Source organism: Dysidea avara, chromosome 1, assembly GCF_963678975.1.
Source record: "Dysidea avara chromosome 1, odDysAvar1.4, whole genome shotgun sequence".
Lineage (NCBI taxonomy): Eukaryota > Metazoa > Porifera > Demospongiae > Dictyoceratida > Dysideidae > Dysidea > Dysidea avara.
This window is the reverse complement of record NC_089272.1, coordinates 34,525,982-34,549,039: the sequence shown is the minus strand read 5'-3', so window position 1 is coordinate 34,549,039 and position 23,058 is coordinate 34,525,982. Positions and strand designations below refer to the sequence as shown.

Sequence of the window (23,058 nt, the reverse complement as noted above, 5' to 3'; positions counted from 1 at the left end):
GAAATGGCTTGGGTGATTTCCTTCAGATTTGGAATGTGGACTCCCCTAGTTGACGGGCAACTCTGCAGCAACTTTGGGTACAATCGGATAAGGGATCACCGAGATACAAAGGTGTGAAAATGACGTTTTTTCCGTCCTGTTAATATACCCACGGTGTGGCGCGCAGGCTTCTTGGGCCGCACGACACACTATCGTGTGTCTTGATCTGGCAATCCTATGTGTTGCTGATAATAAAGATAACCTGTCAATAACTGAGTAACTACACCCCCTGCTTTCAAGGCCTATAGCTTGTTACTGGAAGGTCCTAGAAGACTGATACTTTGATATGTTGGACACAAAAGTCAGAGGTAACCTGTGAGTGATTTTAGCACCGTATATGAGGTTTCATGTGGGTGGTGTCATGTCTGATAAATGAGAGTTTACACTATTTGTAATATATTACTGTAAGATGAATAATTGCAGCCAAAGTAATTAAGTATTTACAACTTTATAAACCAGACTAAAAACTTGTCTGCAATAAAGTAGAACTAAGTGATAGTACAAGCTGTAACAGTGACTAAAACAATTAATACCCACATTGTGGTACCTGTATCTAATCCAAAACAGCCAAGCTATAAAAAAGTGTGCAGCCCTCAAAAAGGCTATGGTGAAAAAAGATGAGAAATTCAAGGTGGTGGCCAAGAAATGGCTGTGATGGTAGGTTAATGGTAAAAAATTTAATAATGACAATTCAGGTGAATTTGGTGCCAAGTTAATGGTAAAAATTTTAATAACAACAATTCAGTTGAATTTTGTGCCAAGACCAAGTGGCACCAAATTCACCTGAATTGTCGTTATTAAATTTTTTACCATTAACCTACCATCACAGCCATTTCTTGGCCACCACCTTGGATTTCACATCTTTTTTCACCATAGCCTTTTTGAGGGCCGCACACTTTTTTACAGCTTGGCTGTTTTGAATTAGATTTCACTTCTTTTTGTATTTGTATACCCCAAACCGGCCTATGGCCGGCTTTGGGGCTTTTTAACCTATCTTTTTTCTTTACCACAGGAAGAAGAAAAGATGAAGGAGATGTTAAATACTTTAAATATTTCTGAATTTATCAGTAAATGTACAAATTATATATATATAATACATGTATTTATTACAGAACTCTATGCATGGTGGTTTCTTTGTAACGTAACACTCTACAAGGTGACTTCTTCTAGCTGATCTCTCTACAGGGTGAATTGTTTGCAGCAGAACTATCTACAAGGTAACTCTTCTTCTAGCTGATCTCTCTACAGGGTGATTTGTTTGTAGCTGAATTTTCTACAGAGTGACTTGTTTGCAGCTGAACTCTCTACATGGTGGTTTCTTTGTAGCTGAAATCTCTACAAGGTGAATTCTTCTAGCTGATCTTTCTACAGGGTGACTTGTTTGCAGCTGAATTCTCTACATGGTGGTTTCTTTGTAGCTGAAATCTCTACAATGTGAATTCTTCTAGCTCATCTTTCTACAGGGTGATTTGTTTGTAGCTGAACTTTCTATGAGGAAACTTCTTCTAACTGATCTCTGTACAGGGTGAATTATCTGTAGCTGAACTGTCTACAAGGTAACTTCTTCTAGCTGATCTCTCTACAGGGTGATTTGTTTGTAGCTGATTTCTGTACAGGTGATTTGTTTGCAGCTGAGCTCTTTACAGAATGGTTTCTTTGTAGCTGAACTCTCTACAAGGTAACTTCTTCTAGCTAATCGTTCTACTGGGTAATTTGCTTGTAGCTGAAATTTCTACAGGGTGGCTTGTTTGCAGCTGAACTCTCTACATGATGTGGTTTTTTTGTAGATGAAATCTCTACAAGGTGAATTATTCTAACTGATCTTTCTACAGGGTGATTTGTTTGTAGCTGAACTCTCTACAAGGAAACTTCTTCTAACTGATCTTTGTACAGGGTGAATTGTTTGTAGCTGAACTGTCTACAAGGTAACTTCTTCTAGCTGATCTCTCTACAGGGTAATTTGTTGAAGTCTGTACAAGGTGCTATTTTGTAGGTGATCTCACTGCAGGTTGATTTGTTTGTAGCTGAACTCACTAAAGGGTGATTTGCTTGTAGCTGAACCCCTTACATTGTGTCTAGTTTCTAGCTACTAGCTGATCTCTCTACAGGGTGATTTGTTAGTAGCCGATCTCTCTACAAGGTGATTTGTTTGTAGCTGATCTCTCTACAGGGTGATTTGTTTCTAGCTGATCTCTCTACAGGGTGATTTGTTTGCAGCTGAACTCTCTATAAGGTGATTTGTTTGTAGCTGATCTCTCTGCAGGTTGATTTGTTTGTAGCTGAACTCTCTACAGGGTGATTTGTTTGTAGCCGATCTCTCTACAGGGTGATTTGTTTGTAGCTGAACTCTCTATAAGGTGATTTGTTTGTAGCTGATCTCTCTGCAAGTTGATTTGTTTTAGCTGAACTCTCTACAGAGTGATTTGCTTGTAGCTAAACTTCTTACATTGTGACCAGTTTCTAGCTGATGTCTCTACAGGGTGATTTTTTTGTAGCTGAACTCTCTACAGGGTGATTTGTTTCTAGCTTATCTCTCAACAGGTTGATTTATTTGTAGCTGACCTCTCTTCAGGGTGATTTGTTTGTAGCTGATCTCTCAACAGGGTGATTTGTTTGTAGCTGACCTCTCTTCAGGGTGATTTGTTTCTAGCTGATCGCTCTACAGAGTGATTTGCTTGTAGTCGAACTCCTTACATTGTGTCTAGTTTCTATCTGATCTCTCTATAGGGTGATTTGTTTGTAGTTGATCTCTCTACAAGGTGATTTGTGTGTAGCTGATCTCTTTGCAGGTTGATGTGTTTGTAGCCAATCTCTGTACAGGGTAATTTGTTTGTAGCTGAACTCTCTATAAGGTGATTTGTTTGTAGCTGATCTCTCTGCAGGTTGATTTGTTTTAGCTGAACTCCTTACATTGTGCCTAGTTTCTAGCTGATGTCTCTACAGGGTTATTTTTTGTAGCTGAACTCTCTATAAGGTGATTTGTTTGTAGCTGATCTCTCTACAGGTTGATTTGTTTGTAGCTGAACTCTCTACAGGGTGATTTGTTGCAGCTGAACTCTTTATAAGATGATTTGTTTGTAGTTGATCTCTTTGCAGGTTGATTTGTTTTAGCTGAGCTCTCTACAGGGTGATTTGCTTGTAGCTGATCTGTCTACAAGTTGATTTGGGTGTAGCTGATCTCTCTGCAGGTTGATGTGTTTGTAGCCGATCTCTCTACAGGGTAATCTGTTTGTAGCTGAACTCTCTATAAGGTGATTTGTTTGTAGCTGATCTCTCTGTCTGCAGGTTGATTTGTTTTAGCTGAACTCTCTACAGGATGATTTACTTGTAGCTGAACTCCTTACGTTGTGTCTAGTTTCTAGCTGATGTCTCTACAGGGTGATTTTTTTGTAGCTGAACTCTCTACAGGGTGATTTTTTGTAGCTTATCTCTCTACAGGTTGATTTGTGTGTAACTGATCTCTCTACAAACTGATTTTTTTGTAGCTGATCTCTCTGCAGGTTGATTTGTTTGTAGCTGATCTCTCCACAAGTTGATTTGTTTATTGCTGATCACTCTAAAGGTTGATTTGTTTGTAGCTGAACTCTCTGCAAAGTGTTATGTTTGTAGCTGATCTCTCTACAGGGTAATTTGTTTGTAGCTGAACTCTCTCCACAGTGACTTGTGTGTAGCTGAATTCTCTAGAGAATGACTTAATTGTAGGTGAACTCTCTACAGGGTGCATGACTTGTTTATAGCTGAACTCTCTTCAGTGTGACTTATAATGTTCTGAATCTCTACAGTGATATATTTGTAGCTTAACTCTCCACAGGGTGACTTGCTTCTTGCTGAACTGTCTATAAGATTAACTGTTTGCAGCTGAACTCCCCACAGAATAACTTGCAATGTAATAGAATTCTATAACGAAGTAAATAAATTAGCTGAATGCTCAATTAGGGTGACTGTTCTATTAGAGTATCTCGATCTCGCATTTGCTACACGGAGTTGGATTTCGAATCATAATTCAGTGGTTTGTAATCCAATTCTTCTATACTACTGCAAGGACTTTCTATGAAGATTATTCCAGCTATACACCGATTTTCAGCTCATTGCTCTAAGCGGTTTGCCTAGTAGGCGTAAAAACTAATACATTTTTATTCATAAAAATCGATCGCATAATTGTGACACAGGTTGGGTTTTTGTGTCATATCTCCATGGTCTTTATCTCGATTCCTTTCAAACCACCAAAAGGCACTCCTACGATGGTTACTCCAACCACATAGCAATTTACAACTCATTCTATGAAGCGGTTTACCCTGCAAGCGTGACAACAAATCGATCTTGTTTTACGCGAATAATCGGTCATAACTCCTGAACCATTAATCGGATTTGCACCATATTGATACTAGGATTCGCCTTTGGACTCCCTTTCTTTGTGCCAAATTTCAAGGTGATCAGAGTACGCGTTTGCGTTTTATAGCAATTTTTGTAAGTGTGCAAAAACACGAAGAAAAAAAAAAAACGAAGAAAAAAAATCTAAATTTTGGCAGCTCGTATCTCGGAAATGGCTGGAGCGATTTCCTTTAAATTTGGAAAGTAGACTTCCCTGGCTGGCGGGCAACGCTGTACCAAATTTGGTTCCAATCGGATGAAGGATCACCGAGATATAAAGGTGTGAAAATGACGTTTTCTTTCTTCCTGTCAATATACAGTATTCACGGTGTGGCGCCCCGGCTTCTTGGGCCGCACGACACACTACCGTGTGTCTTGATATAGTAAGCACTACGTATTATCAACAAATATTGAAGGTTGGATTATTGTCACTTGCTCATGACACATGTACTTTGCATACTTAGGGTGATTTTAACATTATATACACAAAGCTAAAAAGTGCAATAAAAATATTACTTAAAGTGAATACCATACACCTGTAGCAAAAGGCTAAAACATGATAAGAATCTTAAACCATAAGGCAATTGACTTTGATTTCTACTACATGATCAGACATCTATTTTTATATAAGTATTGTTACATACAAATCTAAAATTCTGTTATGACTTCTGGTTCTTTTAATCCCTATGCATACTGCACATGTATCAAGCGAAAGTTTATTATCAGCTGTGATCAATATTTAATTGTAATTTTCAATTTCAGTAAATTTGTTTTTATTTTAAATTCACTGCAAGAATTTGCTAAGTTTTCAAAACTTATCTTGGGAACGTCTCAAGTTAATTCTACATACAGCTGTATATGCATCATGTAAAAATCAGGCCTTCAGATCACTCAACTAAAAATACTTTTTTAAATTTGTAATTAACTTACATATTCATGGTCTATTCACTGTAAAATTTTATACAAATTGAATGTACCATGTCCATGTATCAAGTAAATTTGTACCTCTGTTCATTTTCAGTTATACCAATATAGCGTGCATCCAGTGAATATTATCTCGATATAAAACAGTTTATTTCTCTAAAATGGTGTGTGCATGAAAGGCCTTATTTTTATTTGATGCGTTCACATATGCAAAGTGCATCTTACTGTTATGTTTGTTTCTGCATATGTTCCTGTACAAACAGCAAATGATTGTGATAACTAATACTCCACCAGTTATCAGTAGTAGTCCCACTGATACACCAATAGCGACTTCAGTCGTCCTATCACCATCTAAAACAAACACAGGAACTAATCAATTATTTTTCCATCATAGGATACTTACCTGAGTTACCACTTGGACTAGGAGTCAAGGTTGGCCCCAAGGATGGGGTTACTGTAAAGTGATCAAAAGTGATAATATAATGTACTAGCACTGGTATATACCTGCCCTATGATGCAGAGTTGCTTACAATGTCGATCTAATGCACTTTACACTAAATTTAATCTTGTAGCTATCTAGTGACAAAAATTCATATACAGCATTGGAAACCCAAGAATAAAACATAAAACATCACCTGTCTATACTTTAACTTAGTTTAAACATATAGATAATGTGATTATGTTTCAAGGCACACATTTAGAAAAGAATGCTGTCACTTTAAAGAATGTGAGTTGTGCGTAGCTAAGCCTTGCATTATCCCACATGTTTACCACAAAGTTGTGAACTATAAATGCAGTGTTAGTAGTAACTGTCATACAGGTCATACAGGCCATACAGGTAATGGCAGATTCTACGTGACATTTGACTTACTGTACTGACTACAAACAGAAATGAATTTGTCATAATGTAGCATGTAGCATCAGTATACACTGCCCTACAGCACTGGTATGGTGCAGCAGTTTCACATGTTATGCATTCAAGTAAGGTGATAGATTTTTGTGTCTGATACCTGTACATTCCTTATGTGCCATTAGTTACACTATTAATTTTTGCATACATAATGATATCTAATCCAAAACAGCCAAGCTGTAAAAAAACAGTGCGGCCCTCAAAAAGGCTATGGCGAAAAAAGATGTGAAATCCAAGCTGGCGGCCAAGAAATGGCTGTGATGGTAGGTTAATGGTAAAAATTTTAATAATGACAATTCAGGTGAATTTTTGTGCCGCTTGGTCTTGGCAAAAAATTCACCTAAATTGCCGTTATTAAAATTTTTACCGTTAACCTACCATCACAGCCATTTCTTGGCCGCCACCTTGGATTTCACATCTTTTTTCACCATAGCCTTTTTGAGGGCCGCAATGTTTTTTTACAGCTTGGCTGTTTTGGATTAGATTTCATTTCTTTTTGTATTTGTATACCACAAAGCCGGCCTATGGCCGGCTTTGGGGCTTTTTTAACCTGTCTTTTTTTTCTTTACCACAGGAAGAAGAAAAGATGAAGCAGGTGGACTTTAAATATTTCTGATTTTATCAGTAAATGTACAAATTATATATATATAATACATAATTATATTTATTACAGAACTCTCCATGGTGGTTTCTTTGTAACTGAACACTCTACAAGGTGACTTCTTCTTGCTGCTCTCTCTACAGGGTGAATTGTTTGTAGCTGAACAATCTACAAGGTAACTTCTTCTAGCTGATCTCTCTACAGGGTGATTTGTTTGTAGCTGAACTATATACAAGGTAGCTTCTTCTAGCTGATCTCTCTACAGGGTGATTTGTTTGTAGCTGAATTCTGTGCAGGTGATTTGTTTGCAGCTGAGCTCTTTACAGAATGGTTTCTTTGTAGCTGAACTCTCTACAAGGTAACTTCTTCTAACTGATCTTTCTACAGGGCAATTTGTTTGTGGCTGAATTTTCTACAGGGTGATTTCTTTGAAGCTGAACGCTCTACATGGTGGTTTCTTTGTAACTGAACTCTCTACAAGGTAATTTCTTCTAGCTGATCTCTCTACAGGGTGATTTGTTTGTAGCTGAACTCTCTACAGGTGATTTCTTTGCAGCTGAACTCTCTACATGATGGTTTCTTTGTAGCTGAACTCTCCACAAGGTAACTTCTTTTAGCTGATCTCTCTACAGGAAGATTTGTTTGTAGCTTAACTCTCTACAGGTGACTTGTTTGCAGCTGATGAACTCTCTACATGATGGTTCTTTATAGCTGAACTCTCTACAAAGTAACTTCTTCGAGCTGATCTCTCTACAGGGAGATTTGTTTGTAGCTGAACTCTCTACAGCTAGGTGATTTGTTTGCAGCTGAACTCTCTATATGATGGCTTTTTGTAGCTGAACTCTCTACAAGGTGACTTCTTCTAGCTGATCTTTCTACAGGGAGATTTGTTTGCAGCTGAACTCTCTACATGATGGTTTCTTTGTAACTGAACTCTCTACAAGGTGACTTCTTCTAGCTGATCTTTCTAGAGGGTTATTTGTTTGTAGCTAAATTCTCTGCAAGGAAACTTCTTCTAGCTGATCTCTCTACAGGGAGATTTGTTTGTAGCTGAATTCTCTACAGGTGATTTGTTTGCAGCTGAACTCTCTACATGATGGTTTCATTGTAGCTGAACTCTCTACAAGGTAATTTCTTTTAGCTGATGTCTCTACAAGGTCACTAGTTTGTAGTTGAACTTTCTACATGATGATTTCTTTGTAACTGAACTCTCTACAAGGTGACTCCTTCTAGCTGATCTTTCTAGAGGGTGATTTGTTTGTAGCTAAACTCTCTACAAGGAAACTTCTTCTAGCTGATCTCTCTACAGGGAGATTTGTTTGTAACTGAACTCTCTACAGGTGATTTGTTTGCAACTGAACTCTCTACATGATGGTTTCTTCGAAGCTGAACTCTCCACAGGGTAACTTCTTCTAGCTGATCTCTCTACAGGGAGATTTGTTTGTAGCTGAACTCTCTACAGGTGATTTGTTTGCAGCTGAACTCTCTACATGATGGTTTCTTTGTAGCAGAACTCTCTACAAGGTAACTGATGTCTCTACAATGTCACTGGTTTGTAGTTGAACTCTCTATTATGGTGGTTTCTTTGTAACTGAGCTCTCTACAAGGTGACTTCTTCTAGCTGATCTTTCTAGAGGGTGATTTGTTTGTAGCTAAACTCTCTACAAGGAAACTTCTTCTAGCTGATCTCTCTACAGGGAGATTTGTTTGTAACTGAACTCTCTACAGGTGATTTGTTTGCAACTGAACTCTCTACATGATGGTTTCTTTGAAGCTGAACTCTCCACAAGGTAACTCTTCTAGCTGATCTCTCTACAGGGAGATTTGTTTGTAGCTGAACTCTCTTCAGGTGATTTGTTTGCAGCTGAACTTTGTAGCTGAACTCTGTACAAGGTAATTTATTTTAGCTGATGTCTCTACAAGGTCACTAGTTGGTAGCTGAACTCTATACATGATGGTTTCTTTGTAACTGAACTCTCTACAAGGTGACTCCTTCTAGCTGATCTTTCTACAGGGTGATTTGTTTGTAGCTGAACTCTCTACAAGGAAACTTCTTCTAGCTGATCTCTCTACAGGGAGATTTGTTTGTAACTGAACTCTCTACAGGTGATTTGTTTGCAGCTGAACTCTCTACATGTTGGTTTCTTTGTAGCTAAACTCTCTATATACAAGATAACTTCTTCTATTGATCTCTCTACAGGGCGATTTGTTTGTAGTTGAACTCTCTACATGGTAGTTTCTTTGTAGCTGAACTCTACAAGGTAATTTCTTCTAGCTGAATTATCCCTTTCCATAGTTGCATGAAATCCCTATAAGGTAAATTTTTCTAGCTGATCTCTCTACAGGGTGAATTGTTTGTAGCTGATCTCTCTACAGGGTGACTTGTTTCTAGCTGATCTCTATACAGGTAACTTGTTTCTAGCTGATCTCTTGAATTCTTTTCAGTGTGACTGCTCTATTAGGATGACTGCTCTATTAGGATGACTGCTCTATTAGAGTATCTCGATCTCGCACTTGCTGCACCAAGTTTGATTTCGTGTTATAACTCCGTGGCTTTAAGTCTGATTCTTCTACACCATTGAAGAGCCTTTCTAAGATGATTACTCCTTCTATACAGCGATTTGCAAAGCAATCGCCCTAGCGATTTATCTGGTAGGCGTGGCAAGTAGTAGTTTTTTTTATTAGCTAATCTCAATTGCGTAATTGTTACACACTGTTGATTTTTTCGTTGTATCTTCCTGGTTTTTAGCTCGATTTCTTTCAAACCACAAAAGGTTTGAGGTTCAATAGTTAACCTATTCACCCACCGATTTTCAGCTTCTTCCCATACGCGGTTTACCCTGTAGGCGTGACAACATATTGATGTTATGTTTCGTGAATAATCGATCATAACTCTTTTCCGGTTTATCGTATCCTAGCGAATGTTGGTACAGAGATGCTCCTTTATACCCCGCTTCTGTGTGCCAAATTTCAAGGCAATCGGATATAGCGTTCACGTTTTATAGCAGTTTTTGTAAGTGTGCGAAAAGAGGAAGAAAAATAAGAAGAAAAAAAAAACGAAGAAACTAAGCCAATTTTTGAAGTCGCATATCTCGGGAACGCTTGAAGCGATTTCGCTCTAATTTGGAATGTGGAGTGCTGAAGGTGGAGGGAGTGTCCACAACAAAAATCGTCTTGTTTCATCAAGGCAGCACAGAGCTACTAAGGTGCAACAATTGCGTTTTCTTTCTTCCTGTCAATATACTCACGGGTGTTATGCGCCGGCTTCTTGGGCCGCACGACACACTACCGTGTGTCTTGATATATATATTTTATTCTTATCAAAGCTTTCAGTGGCCAGTACTGAAGGTCTGACAGCAACATGTGCTGCAGCCTTTGGATTACCTAACCTACAAACTGGAACTTGAGATTTTACAATTATTAACTTAGCTAAAAATGAGGTGGTAAAACAAAAAATGGGCCAAAGCACTGAAGCAATTATTGCTAGCCTGTATAATGTACTAAAACAATACTATCTTGTCATCACCTCAACACCTTACTCAGTAAAGTATATAAGCTGTATTGATTGCAAGCACAAAAACATTTTTTTAAATGTTGTAGCAGGTGCCAAGTGAGAGCATAATATAATGACACTTCTCTAGCTAATGATCCACTAGCTGGGACCTGACACATCCATCTGTTAGATTTAAGTAATAGTTAGACTTCAGACCACAGGGGTCTAAGTAATTTAGTAACCGATGGCTCTGTAGTAGCAGGGCCTGAGGGTTACTAAAGTACTTAGACCCCTGTGTTCTGAAGTCTAAGTTATTTAGACCTTTATGTAGTTGTTGTATCTTAACATTGTTGACAGCTGCTTGTAACAGAGAAATGTAGCGTTCATTAGTAGAAACAAGCCATTACTCCACCCGTAACAACAGTTACGGGTTTAAAATTAATTTTCAGGTGACGATGCGTTGCCAACGCTACCAGTGTAGGTGCGCATAGTAAACATGAAAAGGGTCTAAGTAAACATGAAAGGGTCTAAGTTAACATGAAAAGGGTCTAAGTTACTTAGACACCTCCAAAATCCACCACAAAAAGGGTCTAAAAATCTGTTACACTATATCATTTGTGACCAAATTTGCGAAAAGGGGTCTTCCACACACATCCAAATTACCAGCTTTAATGATTCATAACTTCATATATATTGGAATTGACTTGACATTTGGATGGTGCTGTAGCAAGCAACAGCATAGCTTAATTTTGTTCTAAAAATTTCAGGCTTGTATGCATTTTGACCACTTATTTATCAATAATATTATGATATTTCAAGTTCGTACATAGAACTGGATGTGTGTGGAAGACCCCCTTTTCATAAATGCGCTCACATTTGATTATTTTGAGAGAGTTTTTAAGGAAAATTATCATAACAGCAGTAAATCCATGAGATATTGTGAATTTTTTCTACAACTGCCACATTTGCAGAGTTGTTTGACTTCATTTAAGGCTCCCTAGTACATTCTTTCTAGAAATTCTTCTTCACCTATTATTCCCAAAATTATTCTCTAATATTCCTGAAATTATTTGTTAAATGAAATTACACCTTCAACTCAGGGGTGTGCGCAGGAATTTTGAAAAGGGGTTTCCACTACAGCTAAGTGACTGTTATATTAGAGTAGTTTATATTACCTGACTGCTCTATTAGAGTATCTTGATCTTTTCACCAAAATCATAATTCAGAACAATGTAGTACAGTCAAAAATGGAAATTCCGTGACCACTCTTTGGCTAACATGTTTTGATGATTGATTTCACTTCTTGAGGTCATTTATTGAAAATTTAGCTCCCAGGTCACTCCCAAAAGTCCCAGCATTTTTTTCTATGGTGCAAAATTTAAAATTGCTGCTAGCGCAACCTAAAATCGGGGTATGCTGTGTACAATAGTGCACAAAGACACCACAAGGATTCCAATTCTGGCATCAATTTCATGCTATTACCTTTATTAGACCCAATAATCAATAATAGTTTCAATTGGAAGAGTGAAAAAAGTGTAAAATCGAGGTAAAATACTTAAGAATATACATGTAGAAACTTGCATAAGGCAAGATGAAATATGCACATTTGATGAGGTAGCAGTATGTGCATGATCATGCAGGAATATTGAGATTTAGCATAAATACAGAGATTTTTGAGCCATTAGTTCAGTCAGTTTAAGTCATCAATTGGGTAAGTCACCTTTCATAGTGCAAGAATTTGCAATACTAACTGCTATACTTTTAGCCCTCTGATTGATCAAATTTAGTGGCAAAGAAACACCAAAAAGCACATTATTTTTTGTAGCTACATCAAGAAAAGGTATGTGGACTAAATGGTTATTTTGGTATTATAATTTAGCCCATTTTGTCCATAAACATGTAGATTGTAACAAGAATAATGGAGTACCATGCATGCTTCAGTGTGGTGAACCTTGTAATCTAGCCACGGATGTCATTGGTTCCATTGAGAGGTGGGAGAGTATCAGGCAATAGACTCTCCTCTGGAATAGAAGGTCTTGATAAGTTTGGAAGTGTTCATGAATGCATAGATTGGGTGAAAGGTCCGGTTGGACACTTCATTCATGATTCCTCAGGATTGACACTTAGCAATACCGGGAAGCTAGAACAGGCTCAAAAGAGACAGAAGAAACGTGAGGTGGATGAATGCCAGTCGCAGTCTTCATCCATAGCTGAGGTTAGTTCCTAAGACGAAACTCCAGCTGCCAAGAGGCTGCGATCAAGTTCAGGGCTCAAAAACAAATGTGTTTGGTATTGCAAACCAGAATCAGCAAAGCATCCAGAGTCAAAGCTTTCGTTGATTTCATATGACCATGCATGGGCTGCTTTCAAGAGCCACACAGTGGCCCTTGAAGATCAGAAAATGCATGACAGAATCAACCGTCTGATTGATTCTGCAGCTGATCAGCCCTATGCTCTTGAATTGAGGTATCATCACAAATGCTGGCTGAAGTATGTATGGAAATTCCAGAAAATGAGTGAAGATGATAACCTTCCACAAATGCAGAACATTACTTATTGTGAGGTTCAGACTATGTTTTTTGACCACACTCGAAAGATAATCTCTGAGAAGCATGAGTACTGACATAGTCTGAACCTCACAATAAGTAATGTTCTGCATTTGCGGAAGCTTATCATCTTCACTCATTTTCTGGAATTTCCATACATACTTCAGCCAGCATTTGTGATGATACCTCAATTCAAGAGCATAGGGCTGATCAACTGCAGAATCAATCAGACAGTTGATTCTGTCATGCATTTTCTGATCTTCAAGGGCCACTGTGTGGCTCTTGAAAGCAGCCCATGCATGGTCATATGAAATCAACAAAAGCTTTGACTCTGGATGCTTTGCTGATTTTGGTTTGCAACACCAAACACATTTGTTTTTGTCATAAATCAGCCCTGAACTTGATCACAGCCTCTTGGCAGCTGGAGTTTCATCTTGGGAACTAACCTCAGCTATGGATGAAGACTGCGACTGGCATTCATCCACCTCACGTTTCTTCTGTCTCTTTTGAGGCTGTTCTAGCTTCTTGGTATTGCTAAGCGTCAATCCTGAGGAATCATGAATAAAGTGTCCAATCGGACCTTTCACCCAATCTATGCATTTATGAACACTTCCAAACTTGTCAAGACCTTTCTATTCCAGAGGAGAGCCTTTTGCCTGATACTCTCCCACCTCTCAATGGAACCAATGACATCCGTGGCTGGATTACAAGGCTCACCACACTGAAGCATGCATGGTACTCCATTATTCTTGTTACAATCTGGACAAAATGGGCTAAACTACAATACTAAAATAACCATTTAGTCCACATACCGTTTCTTGATGCAGCTGCAAAAAATAATGTGCTTTTTGATGTTTCTTTTCCACTAAATTTGATCAATCAGAGAGCTAAAAGTATAGCAGTTAGTATTGCAAATTCTTGCACTATGAAAGATGACTTACCCAATTGACAACTTTAACTGACTGAGCTAGTGGCTCAAAAATCTCTGTATTTATACTAAATCTCAATATTCCTGCATGATCATGCACATAGTGCTACCTCATCAAATGTGCATATTTTATCTTGCCTTATGCAAGTTTCTACATGTATATTCTTAAGCATTTTACCTCGATTTTACACTTTTTCGCTCTTCCAATTGAAACTATTATTGATTATTGGGTCTAATAAAGGTAATAGCATGAAATTGATGTCAGAATTGGAATCCTTGTGGTTTATTTATCCTACAAAGTGTCTTTGTGCACTATTGTACGCAGCATACCTCGATTTTAGGTTGTGATAGCAGCAATTTTAAATTTTGCACCATAGCAAAAAATGCTGGGATGTTTGGGAGGGACCTGGGAGCAAAATTTTCAATAAATGACCTCAAGAAGTGAAATCAATCATCAAAACATGTTAGCCGAAGAGTGGTCACGGAATAGCCATTTTTGACTGTACTAATGCTATAAGTGTTGCTATCATGTTACAAGCTATTATTTAACTAACATAAAAGTTTAAAATGTGTCCTGTTCCATGATAGATTAATAAGATTCTGGAAACCTGAAGTTTCAATTTCTTAATGTTTCAAGTAGTGTGTAAAATCCAAAGGGGTTTCGTGAAACCCCTGGAAACCCCCCTCGGTACACCCCTGCAACTATAAAGGAAATTGATAGTAAACATAAAGTGTAGTTTAGCAGATCAATATATTCTATTAAAGCATTCACATTAACTGGTAAGTGAATGCTCTAACAGAGTATCTCAATCTTTCTTCCGGTTTATGCTAGCATTGTTTAAGAGATATTCCCATGAGAACAGTACTTACGTACATATTTCTGAAAATTGTTATATTATTCCAGAATTATTCCTGATTATTTCTGCTACATTTTATTGTAGAAATGATTCCAGTATATCCTACGGATTCCTATTAATTGCACGAGTTAGCGCAGAAGTGAAACCTACATATTAATGCATGACAGGACTTTGGACGTATAGTATTTTATTTTTGAGATCCCTACTAGTATGATACCAGTTCATGGCTACTGGACTTTGCAGGGGTGGATCCAGGAGCTGCCAAGGGGAGGGACACAAGTTGAAGGTGGTTGGGGAGAGCAGATTCTCTTGTTAGTTGCTGTATTTTTTAATGGAGTTTAATTTGTTAAACAAAGTTAATGGAGGGAGATAATTTGTGAGTGTTTTGGTAGTGTAGCAACACATTTCATCTAGCCAGCATTAGATAGGTGCATAGCACACTTGCATCACAATGCTAGATAAAGTATAGAACGGTTGGTATTAATTGGAAAACATTATGAATGTATGCACAGGAAAAATACCACGTGTATGGGTCATTCCAAACGTGGGGAAAAAAAGTTGCCTCCCATAGCTTTCCCCTTGGACTAGGAGACTATGTCAGAAATGAGTACATAAAACCAAATACATTAGTGCTGCTATAAGAATGATAATAAAATTAATAATAACTTTTATAATAAGGAGGGAATTAACACTATGGTATGGGATTATTCTATCAGGGGAGGAAATGCAAAGATATTGAATGGAGTCTTGTGTGGTAGACTCAAATCCAGTGTTCCCCCATTCCAAAAGTAGCTTTTCCATCTCTAGACTAGTTTGGGGTGTGATAGTGCAGGGTTTCATTAGGATTGTTAGAATGGCCTTAGAAATCCTAAGTTGGAAACCCCCCCAGGTACATCACCCCCAAGCCTCAATTAGTGATGCACTGATACCACTTTTTCACTACCGATCCGATACCGATACATTTGAGGCTGGAAATGGCCGATACCGATCCGATACAGATACTTTGCCCGACAGGCATTTCTCAAAAGAACCAGCTAATAATTTAGCTTACTAAACTCATTTGCTAATCTCATCAACTGCAGTTTGTTGGTTTTGTGGCTATCAATTACACGAAGATAATAGTTTATGGCTTCAATGAATCTTATTTCATGGCTTACTTCAGTTTCCACTGTACTAATAATGCTAGTGGCTAAGGAATTCATGGCTTATATCAGCTTTTGCTCAACTCCGTTCAATGCACTACTGTATGTATGCCGCCATCTTGATAAGTAACTAAACGACATCATTTAAAGTATCGGTTGGTATCGGGCATTTATAGCTTTACTGATACAAGTCTGATACCACGAAAATAGGGCTGATACTGATACTACGTAGTATCGGTATCGGTGCATCACTAAGCCTCATGCAATTGGGAGCCACAATTTATGGCTTATCATATCAATGGTCCTATTGCAAAATCATAAATAGTATAACTATGGAACCCTGCACAACTACCAAAGCAACCAGATGGAAGTTGACAAATGAATAATATCAACTTAAAACAAATTGCTGATTATTTGTGGTTCTTTTATTTAATGACCGACATTAAAGTAGCAATGATCACTCCTTATTAGGTAATTTTTGTCATTATGGCGTGTGCAGAAGGTTGCGAAGACTTAAAAAAGCTGTTTAAAAGGCTATGAAAATCTTTAAAAACTCCAGCACGATAATTGTTTTTAGAGGCGCTTAGTACCTACCGTGCTTGGTGATGGTTTTACAGCTGTTTTAACTGTGGTTTTAGATAGTTCGTTTAATGGTGGTAATATGCAGCTTTCATGAGTTATATAAATTGATTTCAAGGTGTATGGTATTTCTATCAAAAGATGTATGGCTCTTCCACAGGAAGAGAGGGGGGGGGGGGGGGTATTTGCCCCAAATTCCCTATCCTGGATCCAACATTATTTTATCTGGCACAAATTACAGTACATACATGTAGATTTCAGCTGGTAAATAGTATAGAAACTGTACATCAAATTTACTTCTTACCAATTACTGCTGAAATCATTGTGATTTTAGTTGAAAGAATTACTATAAAGAAAATATACATTATAATCTGCAAGTATAATGCATTATGTACACTATATATCTAGTAGCTATAATATATTTATTATTTAAAAACAAGAGCCAAACAAGTAACTATTAAAAACATTGTCTCAGTTGTAATGTGTTGTGTAGGGTCACATGGTCATGAACACACAACCTCAGTCCATATACCAACATTTAACCCGTGCCTTTTGTGCTCACTGTAATTCAAGTCTTTTCTCAATGCTCTGGGTGATAAACTTGGTCTGGAATGCTACGGATTTAGTTTTAAAAACATACCTGTAGCTCGTAGGGAAATCCTTAGGGACCCGCCGATTATGCTGGCATAATAATGAGCATAATAGGTGCCTGAAAGCATTGAGCATAATGCTAGCATAATAGGCAGAAAACTTGTGCAATGCTATAAATTCTTGCTTATCAAAATACATATCCGACAAAAAGATCGATATACTCTAATAGAACAGTCAGTAACTCTAATGAAATTATCAGGTAGCTGACTGTTCTATTAGAGTACATCGATCTTTTCTGTGACATGCATTTTGACAAGCAAGGATTTACAGTCTGTGCTTCAACCACTTACTGCTTTTTCATAAAGTGCAAAGTTATTAGAAAAATATGGGAACTGAGGTAAAAATATTGAGCATAATTTGAGCATAATAGGTAAATATTGAGCATTAATCTAAGCATAATAGGTAAATTTTTGAGCAGTGCAGCATAGCATAATAGGTAAAATAATGAGCATAATCGGCGGGTCCCTAGAAATCCTTACATTGGCATGCTTTCACAATTATTTTGTTCAATTCCAAAGTAAGGATTTTTCATCAAACTATCTAGTAATACCATACTTCACATCTTTTATTAATTAATTAATTAATCAATTAATTTTATTACTCCTGCTGAAAAACGTAAAGCATTGCTGCAAGATAATTTGGATTGTGGTGTAAAATGTAAATCATGAAGGAATTCAACCTCGCAGGAAAGGATCTAATGTACAAGACAGCTGATAAATTTTTGTTAACTTTGAAAGCTGCAGCTAAAAGCAACAGACGACATCAGTACTACCGTACACCACCCAACAAATAGAGTCAATTGTAAATCGCATGAACAATGTCAGTGACAAGGAAAGACAACTCATTAATGAGTCAAGGCACCTGACAGGTCCCACACAAAATGTGCTTGCATTGTGGAGAGTCATTAGAGACAACACTTAGTCTATACTAGCTATTTAAAAATTTTAAAAGGAAGTAGGGATCCATACAGTATAATACACATACTACAAAAAGAAAGGAAACAAGCTCAAAATGTTACAGTTGAAATGAAAATATGATCCATACAACAAAAAGTAAGGAAACAAGCTACTTGCTAAAACAAATGCGACACATTTTATTTGTACTTTTGGCTAACATCTTAAAATGAGACTATCAAATTAGCCAAAAGTAGGGATTAAAATGTGTCTCATTTGACAGTAGCAAGTAGCCATCTAATCTTCTTTCTTTACTTTTTGTTGTGTGGATTATTTCTTATTTCTGAATCAGTTACCATATTTGAGCTTGTTTCCTTACTTTTTGTATGTGCAGTACATGTAATGGGAAAAGGTGTAACCGAAAAGGTTGCCAAAGCAGAATACAACATTATAACAAAACGGTTGTCGAAGCAAAAAAAAAAGTTGTAACCAAAAAGGTTGTTGAAGCAAAAGAAGTTTTAAAGGTCAGGTAAAAAGAAAGGAAAATAAAGAGGTAATACTTCCACTGGGATTCGATTTGGGGACTCAACACTAGCAAGTTCAATGCTGTACCACTTTGACAAAATGTGATCCGTGGTTTGTACCAGCCTATAAGTGATTTATAAAGGCCAGCTCAATTTGAATGGAAAGCGTTTACTTGCTAGTTTGCATGCGGTTTAAAGAAATAATTCAATCAAATTTTTGTCTACACCCTGCTCTAATCGTACTGTAAATGTCATTTTTGTATGCAATAAGAACCTCTAAAATAATCATCATCTTTGTCTTTAAAGCTATCACAGCTGTTAAAGGCTTCAGCTGCATTCTAAAGGCCTAAATGGTGTAAGCTGGGTCCACAAACAGCCAACAAAGAATTCCTTCACTGGGCAACTACCCCAAAAAATGTCATACTTTTATTTATATGTGCTGATGTGTACATGTACAAAGATTGTGTTAATTACTACATAGGCCTATTGCCGTTGTGTGTAATCAACAGTTCTAACTACACAAACTTATGCTACAAAAATAGATTATAGATGCAAAACTACAGAATGCAATTATTCAATCACTGTTACTATGGTAAGATTTAACAGTGAAACATCGTTGGAGAGTTTATCATTAAGAGTAGAACCCCCCTTTTATAAGACTGTAGCCACCCCTGAAAGGCATGATTACCTTGCAAATAATAAAACTGGTAAGACTACAAAAATGCTAGAGACGACTCCTTGACTACTAACCTGGTCTTATAATATATATATATATCAGTATACGGCACACTTTGTTAGAATAACATGTTCAGACAGTAATGTGCGCCACAACTACTGTATCAAGCACCGCAACTATCAATTTTGACTGGATCTGTAAGAAATCCCATATGTTAATGCAAACTTAATTTTACAGTAGAATGCAATAAATACAATGGGCAAAATATTTACAAAATCAAAAAAATAATCAAAAAAATTCTGTAAGTTTTTTGAGTGCTTGTTTCACAATGAAGGTAGGTGATAACAGCAAAAACTATGGTAGCATGGTGATCTCCACAGCAAGGAGTTTGAATACCTTTCAGTACTCTTAAGGAGAGAGAAGATATGAGAGTTAGTTTGCCTTACATTGGATGAGTGGTTTGTTATCATTTTTTTCTCATGTATTCGCCTTCATCCACAGGGCTGGAGGAGGGAAAATTGAGTTGGTCAGGCAATTGTATATGTTGAAATTACTACTATACAATGGCGGATCCAGGATGGGGCTTTTGGGGCAAATGCCCCCCCACTCCCTTGTGGAGGAGCCAGCCATACTTTTGACTCTGATTAAAATACTAAACTTATGTCAGACCAAGATCATATAAAACTCTTGAAAATATAGGCATTTTACTACAAATTCACCTGAAACCAAAGTAAACCAAAGTCAAACTAACTGAAATTGTCAACCAGCACCTTCGTGCGTACTAAGCGCCTCTAAAATTAATTATTGTGTTGATGTTGGTTAAGATATTCAGAGCCTTTAAGACTTCACAACCATCTGCAAAGGCCAAAATGACAAAAATAAACAGTGAAACACTGCTAAGAGGTGATTATTTGCTGGTTCAAAAATGCAGCAATTAACAAGAGAATCATTTGGCTCTCCCTAACCACCTACAACTTAGCCTGTTTGTGCCCCTCCCCTTTCCAGCTCCTGGATCCGCCCCTGCTATATGCATGGTGTTGCCAATGAGAGAGGAGTTGTTGCACATTGTGCGAGGCACACTCTGTGAAGTGCAAAGCACGAGCATTCTAGGGGGGTGGGGCATGCTCCCCCCCAAAGGAAATTTTTGAAAATTAGACACTCATAAATTATAGTGATATTTTACTGCTAACTACAGTAGCTATATAAATAGGTAGAGGCTATTCGTCTGGTTCCGGATGCCGATTTACCAAACATTCATCTGGCCATATGGTCTGGCTCGGTTCATGTGAATAAAAACGTAAACAAAAAAGGGTCCTCAAACAAAAAAAAATCATGGCCTATCTGGGAATTGAACTTGGGACCTCCAGTGTGTAAGCCAAGGATTGTAACCACTGTGCTACCGGTTCCCAGTTACCCACCTCGCTTAGTTTCCACCTTATTATACGTCATTCAAGAAGAAACCTATTTACGAGTATTATCCAGTGAAGAAGAAACCAAAGCTGAACCCGACCCTAACTCTAATGCTAACTTGACGTTTGCCTGTTAAGCACAATGATGACTTTCACTGTCTGTATGAAAGTAAGATTTTGGGTGAGTTTGAGGCAAGCTAGGGTTGGCCCGGCCTTGCCGGGATGCTCGCTCCAACCCTAGGTTGCCTTGAACTCTAAGCCGGGCCAACCCTAGCTCACCTCGAATTCACCCAAACGCGTACCTTCATACAACTAGTGTGTTTGATACTCGAGTTATGGGTGACATTGTTGGATGACTAGTACCGGACGAACAGGACTACACGATCCGAACTGGATGAATAGCCTGGTGAAATCGGCATCTGGAACCGGACGAAAAGCCACTACGATATAAATATGTTCATTGCTCTTCAGACTTTTTATTAGACCTACAGTTACTTGTAGCTGACATACAGAGGACACAGCATCAAACTTGCTAGCTATATGGCTGCATAGCAATTAGAAGTTCAAGGGAGTCTGGGGGTATAACCCCCAGAAGTTGCAGAATTTTTGCAATTTAAAAGCTTGAAAATGCAGTATTTGTGCAATTAAATTTTGATTAGGGATCATAGAAACAAAAAAGTAGTGAAACAAGGGAGGATTCCCCACATGTGAAGATATATTAAAGGACATTAAATCCCTAAGCCGGTCTATACCCACAGTTGAATTAATGATTAAATGTCCTCTAGCATATCTTTAGGTGTATGTGACCTCCCTTGTTTTACTATGTTTTATTTCTATTATCCCTAATCAAACTTAAATTTTTAATTTTTTGTCACACTTTTTATCACACTTTTTTGTAACATTATTATGACTGGTGAACCAATGCATACCACATTAGAATGAAGAGAATGGTGCCAGCCTTATTATTTTCTCCTGAATGCACACCCCAATTATCAATTAATGAAACAGTAAAGCAGTCATTACACTTTGTTTTCAGTAATGTTCAGCCTGTTACACAGCGTTACAGACGAAGAAGGACCTCTGCAGTGATTCAGTCACGGCAACAAACTCCAGTCAAATATAGGGAAGCCGTCATGTGACATTGCATTAATTTAATCCGAGCACTGAACCTACAGTATGTGCTTAATGTACAGTACTTATTAAGATATTAATTCATATAGCAGAACCTCACAAGTATTTATATGTTTACTCACAATTTTACAACTACATTATTCAATCACATGGTTACCATTACCTTGTGAGGAATGTACTTGGCTACTGATAGACATCTTTATACTGGCAGCTATACATGTAATAAACAATGTAAATAAAAACATGTAAATAATTGTAGTATAACAACATACCGTGCTACCAAAGAAAGCCAGTGCAGGTGTGACTTTTGGCAAATTATACTATACTAGAATCAAAAAGTGTGATTGTCATGAATTCATAACTAAATAATACCAAATGGTATTTATAAACATGCAGTGAAACCCCCATGGAGCTGGATACCTTCCATACCAATTGAAATATGAGCTAACCCTTGGGCCTGTGGCTTTTGGGCCCATGGCCCTTGGGCTCTGGGGTAGACATATCAGGCAGACCACCCATGCCCACATTACAACGTAAAATGTCTGAACTGAAGCAGCATCACTACACCATGTACTTTGTCATGCAAAACTAACTATAGCAGGAAGATATGAAATCATTGAATTGGGAGTAAGTACTTTTTCATTCTGAGACTTCTATTAGGAATACAACCTAACTAGTGCTTGATTGCTCTTTGGAGTGTTTGAAAGTTTTATAGAGTACGACTACATCAGTTTCTTTAAATTTGTAGTTTTTAGCCCACTCCAAGAATTTTAAATTCAGCGAGAATTTATTCTGAGAGAAGTGTTGCAGTCACCTAGAGTATGTAGCCTCCCCCCTTTCTGCAGCCTATGCTACAAACTTGGAGAAGGAAGAATAAATCTTCACATTTACTCATGCCTATACTCATTTCCATACCCAGTGCATGATGACAATTGACCTTAGCAGATTATAACCATGTGATGTACCATATGACTATGTGTTCATACTTCTCACTGAAAGCAGCAGATTGAATATATAATTTTTTTGTGTATATTCAATACTAACCACTTGGTACAGATGAGACGTCTACTGATGGTGATGTTGATGGTGAACTGATCATAGGCATGAAAGATGTACTGTGATCAGCTGTAATTTAAAATGATAGTACACATGTAAACTCATTCTGTAGTGTAGAATACAAACAGGTCATAGAAATTCATTTGGTTTTTTCAAACTAGTATATACTGTATGTATATATTTGTAACCAGATTTTACAAAACCAATCCAAATTGCACATCAGCAAAATTAAGCTAACACCACCATTGGATAGCTACTACTAGTTTTAACATACTCAAACTACTCTAGACTGTTTTAAAAGACATCTTTTCTAGGTGGTGTGGTGAGC

The 23,058-nt window shown here is 37.5% G+C and overlaps 1 protein-coding gene and 1 long non-coding RNA gene across 5 annotated transcripts in view; both read right to left on the bottom strand.

Moving 5' to 3' along the window:
* The window catches only part of LOC136263117 (uncharacterized), a 206,026-nt gene that overhangs the window by 141,677 nt on the left and 41,291 nt on the right, over positions 1–23,058 (bottom strand). The gene's annotated exons all lie outside the window — the stretch shown is intronic.
* Positions 1–23,058, bottom strand: part of LOC136263018 (uncharacterized) — a 50,749-nt gene that overhangs the window by 12,578 nt on the left and 15,113 nt on the right. For all 3 annotated transcript variants that reach the window (XM_066057460.1, XM_066057477.1, XM_066057469.1), the window contains 5 exons: positions 22,719–22,799; positions 21,838–21,885; positions 16,695–16,736; positions 5,738–5,788; positions 5,560–5,685 (listed from right to left, as the gene is read on the bottom strand). In XM_066057460.1, the coding sequence (XP_065913532.1) occupies positions 5,560–5,685; positions 5,738–5,788; positions 16,695–16,736; positions 21,838–21,885; positions 22,719–22,799 (348 nt within the window). The remainder of the gene's footprint in view (positions 1–5,559; positions 5,686–5,737; positions 5,789–16,694; positions 16,737–21,837; positions 21,886–22,718; positions 22,800–23,058) is intronic.